Source organism: Aplysia californica, unplaced genomic scaffold, assembly GCF_000002075.1.
Source record: "Aplysia californica isolate F4 #8 unplaced genomic scaffold, AplCal3.0 scaffold00431, whole genome shotgun sequence".
Classification (NCBI taxonomy): domain Eukaryota; kingdom Metazoa; phylum Mollusca; class Gastropoda; order Aplysiida; family Aplysiidae; genus Aplysia; species Aplysia californica.
Genome location: NW_004797701.1, coordinates 460226 through 468577, shown reverse-complemented (window position 1 = coordinate 468577; position 8352 = coordinate 460226). Strand labels below are relative to the sequence as shown.

General features: G+C 41.9%; 2 protein-coding genes across 2 annotated transcripts in view; both read right to left on the bottom strand.

Moving 5' to 3' along the window:
* Positions 1 to 1550, bottom strand: part of LOC118478236 — a 59395-nt gene extending 57845 nt beyond the window's left edge. Inside the window, exon 1 of the mRNA XM_035971411.1 lies at positions 1349 to 1550. The gene's annotated coding sequence lies outside the window, so the exon portion shown is untranslated. The remainder of the gene's footprint in view (positions 1 to 1348) is intronic.
* A 3787-nt stretch (positions 1551 to 5337) lies between these two features.
* Positions 5338 to 8352, bottom strand: part of LOC101860914 — a 9630-nt gene continuing 6615 nt past the window's right edge. The window contains exon 3 of the mRNA XM_005104682.3: positions 5338 to 8352. This exon is cut by the window's right edge and continues 617 nt beyond it. Within this exon, the coding sequence (XP_005104739.1) occupies positions 6138 to 8352 (2215 nt within the window). The 3' untranslated portion in view covers positions 5338 to 6137.

Here is an 8352-nt window from a genome sequence, read left to right as displayed (position 1 = left end):
GGTGTATTTGTTTTGTTTTTGTTTGATTTGTTGCTTGTGGGTGGAGGGGGGTTGCGTTGTTCTATGCTTTTGTTTTCTTTTAGAGATTTAGTGAGAGTTTGTCGGCACTTTCAACACTAAGCCATATAAATCCCCTAATATTACTTATGAGACTAGAGGGTAACATAATGGTAAAAAGTAAGAGACATAAGGATGATAGGTGTTTGGTGGAAAAGAACGAGCAAACCACACCTAAATGTCTGCCAGCCACCCACAATGACAGCTACTTACTGTGACATTGCCCAAATACAGAATACAGACTATGGTAACACTAATGCTTAGACAAACATGTGACACTGCACCTCATAAGCATAAAAAAGAAACCATAAAAGCTATTGCAAGAGAGAAGGACGAATAAAAAAATGCTTTAAAACAAAACAAACTTGAAGAAATGATACAATAGATCTAAGATGTACGATTGTAATTGGAATAAGGTGGAGCGAGGAGGACGTGTATTTAAAAACTGAACCAGAAATAAACAAAAGTGAACGAAGTAAAGCGACCAATCTACAAAAGAGTTTGTTTTCTTATTCTGACTTTGGGGCTTTTCTCACCCCCACCCTCTTTTCGACATAATTTAGGTCAATAAAGATGCGTGCTTCGGCACTGCCTGTGAGGGCCAATCCGGGCTGAGACAGACAGATTTATTAGAGGAAAATTCTGCCCACTCGGGAATCGAACACAGGTCTCCTGAGTGCGACTGAGGTGCTAACTTCTGCACCACAGATGCTAGGGACAAAAGAGTTAGCAGTCAGATCGTTTAAAAAGATATTCTTCAATACTTGTGTACGGTATCATGTATATTTTGTTTTGTCCAAAATGCGTACGCACATTTTAAAAAAAAGCCAAGGACACCCCCCCCCCTTTACACAGTATCGCAGACATGCAAACAGAAAGGAAAGACGAAGTGTATGTCATACTAAGTAATGTCAGTTAATTTGAAGAGTCCACAACAACCTGTGCACCGTGAAGAACCGGTCTTAGCGTTGTTTTTTATTTAGTTTAAATAACAGTCTTACATCCCTTGTAAAACACAATTAGGTCATGTAAGTGTTGAAGATTAGAGATGTTACAGGAGAGTAACTAACACGAAAAAAAAAAGAAAAGAGATATAAGGACGGTAGATGTTTGATAGGAAAGAAGGAGCAAACCACACCAGAGCACCCGCCGACCACCCTCTCGCGTTGGTTTAATCTGTTCAGAGAGTTTACAGTAGCGCTGTAAAACTCTTTGATCTGTTTCTTAAAATCTCAGCCACTTGCCACTGAATGCAGCCATCGACACAAGACAGTGTATGTATTGGCCTCACCATCAGGTCGTCGCAGCTTGAATACTCCGTGAAGTGTGAAAATATCCCAGAGCTATCGGACTTGAGTTTGCGAGTGTCGCTGGCCCGGTGATCCTGAGACCGCTCAGGGTAGGTGGTGGTCTAGTGCCGGTCGTATGGCATCACGTGCTGGGTGAACTTGCGTGTGTCGCGCGAGAGGAGGAAGTGAGCGGTGAGCCGAGCAAGCGAGACGGTGTCATCGTCAAAGAGTGAGCGGCGGAGAGAGGAAGGGAGAGAGGAAGGGAGAGAACGAGAGAGAGAGAGAGAGAGAGAGAGAGAGAGAGAGAGAGAGAGAGGGAGGGAGAGAGGCGGGAGGGAGAGAGCGATAGAGCGAAAACAATAGAGAGCATAAGAGTGAGAGAGAGAGAGAGAGAGAGAGAGAGAGAGAGAGAGAGAGGCGGGAGGGAGAGAACGATAGAGCGAAAACAATAGAGAGCATAAGAGAAAGAGAGAGAGAGAGAGAGAGAGAGAGAGAGAGATAAAAGAGCAAGAGCGACAAGAAGAGGAAGAGAGAGAGGGATGGAGATAGAGAGAGATAGAGAGATAGAGAGAGAACAAAGTGAGCTATAGCAAGAAAGAGTGTGACAGAGATAGATAGATAAAGAGAGAGACAGAGACAGAGAGAGAGAGAACGAAGCGAGCGATAGCAAGAGAGGGGAGGCTTGGGGGGGGGAGAAGGTTGTTTTGAAAGTGAGTGGAAAACCAGAGGCCTATTTTTACCAGCAATAGTGGGTTGTTTACCAAAACAACCTTCTTGACCGATGCAAGAGCGAGAGGGCCGCCGGTGAAAGCCTGTGGATCTAGTTTACCGCGTGAGAGTGGTTAACAAAGGTAGCGTGCGAAACTAAATAAATGCTTTTCTGATAAATTCTTTTATAAGGTTACAACCTTTAAACTACACCAGCACTTTTGTTAAGAGGAAAACCATTATAGTGTGAACACTCGAGGGCGAGAAGGGTAGTCGTTGCAGATTTCAATTTCTGTCCTTGTGCGTCAAAACCAATTATTATTAAGTTAGGTAGCGTGGTGTACTTGGTCCATCAAAACAATTGTTATAAAAAAAGTGTCGATGTCTCACAATGGGGACACGACATGTAAAACAGCTGGAGGAGGAAAGAATGGCAGTGGGTTATCTTTGGACAAAATTATGAGATCAATTGCTACTGCTACTAACGCCGGGGGGGGGGGGGGGGGGGGCACAACGTCAAAATTCGGCTCAAAAATCATGTAATTTGAGTTGTAGGCATTTTTAGCTTCCTCAGCATCTCCTACAACTATTTCATCGCATAAGAACCCCCCAAAACCGTATTTTTCCCATACCGGGCATGTTTGTAACCGCCATTTCCTCATAAAGTCAGTATTTTATTTTTTTCTTTATCAGCCGTTTTCTCAAAACGCGACTTTTCTCTATACTTTTTTAAATAACTCCACCATTCTTCATCCAATCTTCATGACATTTTCACAGAATGAAGAGAAGAGGTAATACTAAAAATTTATCTGTTGAATTTTTTATATATGGAATAGATTTTTGTTGGTGGTGTCAGGAGTGTGGATTTTCACGGATTTTTCGCAAACTTGAATGCTACCTCAGGAAAAAATTCATTAAAAATGTTCTAATTCGTTTAGGAAAAAAACAACAGAACATTTTTTAGATCTAATGTTTGTGAACACGCATGCAAAAAAACAATCAATTTTCATGAGCAAAAAGTGCCGTTTTCATTACGTAAGACATGCGAATAAAATCCAATATGGCGGCGTATCCATGGAAACGAAACTTTTTTCTCAAATTTGATTATGGATTTTAAGACTCCTTACTATGCTTGTTATATGTGTGAAATTTGGTAAAATTCGGTCCAGTAATAAGCGAGATAGCCTCCAGGTGTAAACCCCCCCCCCCCCCTTAAAAGGCAAGACATACGGACATAAAACAGTCAGTAGTGAAAGAAAGAAAACACCACACAGGAAAAAAAAGAAAAAGTAGTACACCAACGTTGGCCAACAACCACCAGCCAGTCCTAGTGCCGATCAAAAAAGGTAGCAATTTTTTACCTTGATCTAGTCCTTTGAGTCTTTACGCTCTTTCACTTTCAGGTGAGTTGTAGTAAATTCTCTCAAATCTAGGTTACGTTATTTTATTTTTAAATAACGTGTAGTCCTTCAACTATGCTCAGTAGAGCTGCACTCGTAGAACGAAGGCTGACCATGACACCTTACAACCCTAAAAAAGCTCGTTGGTCCTTGTTCCTCGCTGCTGTAATGGTAATAGGAGAAGTCACTGAAATAAGGTCTGCGGTGTGTAACCAGAACTCTGATGAAAATGTCGTACAGGTGGACCTCTGTTAATAACATGACTCGGATTTTCTACAGCGAGAAGATCAAGGGGTTTGATTGATAACGATAGTTCGTGACACCAGAGCTGTGATCAGCGTTATTTGAGCCGTGAATTCCGTCAAGATTTGTTTCTTATTTTGATAGTTGCGTGCAGGGGCAGTGGTTGAGATTTGATTTAAGATACGTTATTTTAAACCGACGTGGAGACAGGTTCTTTATGGTAGACACGTAATAGGGCACGTGTACCTTTCATAGGTCGAAATCGAAAGAACAGAAACGAATCCTTCTGAAGTTTTCACATTTATGTGTTTGCGTTGGTTTCGTTTTTCGTGTTTTTAACTAAATCAGATTTCTCCAGTTGTTTCGTTGGTCATAATTACGCGAAATAATATTATTTAGAACCATTTAAATTAGATACAGACGCAAACTTGAAAATAATTATTTTCTGAAGGTCCCAGTAAATAAACTTACCAAAGTAATTCCTTGAACAAATTAGACTTCTAAAAAGAATAGAATAGTTCCATTTAAGATAGCAATAGTGGTATGATTATACCGCGACCTTAATGAATGGATTTGAAGAATGCTATCACTTTCTAGGTAATTGGCAAACACGTAGACCCTTATAAGACATCAGCATCTGTGGAGCAAGGTTTAGTCACTTCTTTGTTGCGTACAGAAGAAGCGAGATCGATATGAATAAGACTAGTAAGAGAAATAAGCTTATTGAATGTTTAGTTCTGTTTGCACGGATATCCTTTAGTATTTCTCATTCAGCAAAGTTAACCATGATATGTGAGGCATCGCGGTAAAATCAGGCGCTCGTCAAAATAATGAAATCGAATGAAGAAAACGTTGTTTGTTTGGGTTTTTTTTGCTTTGACAAGTTTTTCAAATTTTTGTTTTTTGCCTCAACACTTTTTTCTCCCTTTAAAAATACTTTGCTGTGTGGCTTTTACTGAAACACGTTGATTAAAGGAACACAACAAGTAAATTTACAGCTTACAAGGACCCTCAAGCTTTGGAAGTCCCCACACATTGGCAGCCATTATCTCTCTAATTTTGCCCCTGAGACAAGGCAGCCTCCACATTCTCCAATCCGAAATAAATCGACTTCTACTGAAAATAGAAGAGTAATATTTCATCGAAAGCAAGACAAATGAACAAACTTTAAGATGATACCAACAACTCTATAATATATGTCCCAAATTGACGAGCACCTGATTCCACCGCATTATGGCACATATTATGCCTGGTCGAAGCAGCCAGCCTCTTTGAAGATGGGAATGCGTAAATCATTTTACCTTAGTCATTTATCTCCTTCTTTTCCTTACTGCAGTCGTTAATCCTGGTCCTGCTTTTACATGAGGTGTTAATCCTCACCCTAAACTTAACCTAGTTGTTAATCCTGCCCCATAACCCGAACTCAGTTTTTAATCCTGGCCCTAAACTTATCTTAGTTGTCATTCCTCGCGTTAACCTTAACCTAATTCTTAACGCTAGTCCAAACTTTAACTCAAGCGTTAATCCTCCCATTGGTCGTTAAACTTGCAGTCGTCTGCAGCTTAATGAGTCGCAGATAGTTATCAGCCTTCGCAATTAGAGAGGGGTGAGGCAACTTCAATTCGGTCCATTTCTTCTCAGTACTTCGAGTAACATTTTTGTTGGGGGTTTTTAAGTGCCTTTGTTGTAAGCATATAGCCTTTGTTACAAGCATCTCCGTTTGTTTCTTTTTAATGAGGGGTTGTCTTTCCCTGAAATGAGCACCTTCTGTTTTCAGAAGAGTTTAAGTATGAGTTTTACTGCACTTACAACAAAAATAGGTCATATTATAAGAGCCAAAGACTAGAGGTGTCATTATGAAATAACATACACAGAAACGAAGGAGCAGAGATAAGGACAATGGAAGTTTGATATACAAGAGGGAGAAAACCATACCAGAGTACCTCCAACCACCCACAGTGTACATGTCAAATGATAAAGTAAATATCGTATAAAGAACATTTAAAGAATATCATAAAATTTATGTTCTGAGATTTTATTAAACGGTGTTGTCACTGATTCAACGTAACCAAGAAATTTGTGGTAAAATCAAAGTACCCCCAATGTTTTCACGCAAAGTGACAGTCACTGCTCCAGTTTTCTGTTCCTGGAACACATAACTGCAAACTCACTGTGACCCCCTACAGCGATCGGGGATCGCACGTTGTGCACCAGGACAAGCAGTTTGAAAGATGGGCTCTACTTTACTTTTACCGGAAAAGGAGTATCACGACAGAATGGTAACTGTTGAACCGTGAAGCAGAAGCAAAATTATTTCGGATAGGCGATGTGGGGTTTTTTTCCATCCTTTTATTTCTTTTTTGTTTTTGTTCCTTCTTTTACTAAACTATAGAATCAAATGGTGATTACTTTGACCGTGTATCTCTGCGCTAAGTGCCAGTTAGTCTGCTCCGTAGTACTCGCTAGGCCAGCGCTTCTCCCGGTGGATGTGGTAGTATCTAATCGCAGCATCCTTCACGCTCATCAACAGCGTGAGTGCGCCCAGTACCTTGAGCATTACCGAAACTAGACTAAAAACTGCTCGATATGGGACGTAATAGTTTGCTGGGGCATCCTGATCGGAAGGTACAGATGGTCCATAACTGCTGCTTTGTGTTTGTGGGCGCACACTCCCTTGGCTTCGTTCTGCAACTGACGTATTTTGCGCGCTAATATCATCACTAGTTGGCACTGAAGGGTCTCGAGAGCGCACACTCCTCCCACTCTGTTGTGCAGCTGATGTCATTTCATAAGGCCTTTCTTTAACTACCCTTGAGGATGGTGGTGTATCATCGGGAGAGCTGACCTCCTCCTTCACGTTTCGTGAGTGTACAGCCTCGGACCCCTCTCGTGAATGTGTATCTTCTAGGCCCCCACCTGACTGAACTACCCCTGGCATGTCATATTTTGGGACTGAAATGTCATTGCGTTGCTCATCAGAACTTGGGCGTATTTGAACCGAAATGTCGTTATGCTGTCTACCAGTCGGTGGACGTACTTGCACTGAAATATCATTATTTTGTCTAATATACGGCAGGTGCTTTGGGGCTGAAATGTCATTGTTTTCTGTATCAGATGGTGGGTGTTTTATGAATGAAATGTCACTGAGTTGTGTATCAGACGGTCGACGCATTTGGGCAGAAATATCATCGTGATGTCTATCAGACTGTGGATGTGTAGGGAAGGAAATGTTTTTGTGTTGTCCACCAGAAGGTGAACGTATTTGGACAGAGATATCAGTGTGCTGTCTATCAGAAGCTGGATGTTTTAGGGCTGAGTTGTCAGAGTGCTGTACATCAGACGTGGGACCTATTTGGTCCGAACTGTCATTGTTTTGTCCATCAAAAGATCGATGTTTTGAGAATGAAATGTCGGTAAGTTGTGTATCAGACGGTAGACGTATTTGGGCTGAAATATCATCGTGTTGTCTATAAGAATGTGGATGCTTTGGGACCGAAGTATCAATGCGTTGTGTATCAGTTAGTGGACGAATTCCTGCTGAAATACCATCATGGTGTCCGTCAGAGGGTGGGTGCATTATGACTGAGGTGTCATAATCTTGTTTTTCATGACGGGGACCTAATTGGGCTGAACCGCTGTTGTGTTGTGTATCAGAAGGTGAATAGTTTATTACTGAAATTTCGGTTGGTCGATTATCTGAAGGTGAACATATTACGGCCGAAATATCACTGCTTTGTCTATCATATGCGGACCCTTTTCCATTAGACCAATCTTTACTTGACGTACTAAATGGGTTAGAATTTAGTGACGGAGATCGAGCTTTTTCTTGGCTTGTACGAGAAACATTTGCTGGACCAGCCCATGAGTCTTCTGGGATGGGGGCGTCGTCTTCTGGGAAAAGGTCAGGGATAATAATTTGTGCTTGCGAAGTGTGGCGGTATTTCTTGACTTGTGATGACTTCGAAAGTCTAGGTGTTGGTGCAGATGTGTCGGTGTCAGACTGTTGCACTAGGCTGCCGATGTGCGCAACAATCCTCCCCTCTGAGACTGTTTCACTCGGCGAGTGCTGGGCAGTAGAGAAGCTTACAGATATGTCTGTGTCTTCCCTAGACTGTTTCTCAGAGGTAGGGATGTCTGCGCGAGTTCCCTGTGCCTCAGTTCCATTGGCAGCCTGCGGTGGAGAGCTGCTTCCTCGGTTCTCTGACCTATTTGTTTGTTCAGAAGATTTTCTAGAATCATGAGCGAGTGAAGAGCCTTTGTTCTGGGGTTGTTGGGTGCAATAAGGCAGAGTAGAGGCAGGGTTCTCTGTTGTCAAGTTATCAGTCGTTACGTTTTCTTGAGCCGAAGGACAGGTTACAAATGTGGTTTCTTCGTTTGATAATGGTGTGGATCGTGAGCTTGAGTCGTTTGGGATTTCACTAACCCAGAGTGTAGCAGAACCGAGAAAGACGAAGGCTGAATTGTCCTGTTGGGGTTTTGTGCTCAAAACAGAACCTTCATGTAACGACGTTTTATTCGACAATACTAACGAACATATTTCTCTTCGTGACGTCAGGTTACTCGGGATGGAAACAAACTGACTTTGAGCAGAATTTTGACCAGCTCCCTGAGACTCTTTACCGTCCAACTGACTAGGGACGGTTTGGGGGTTACAG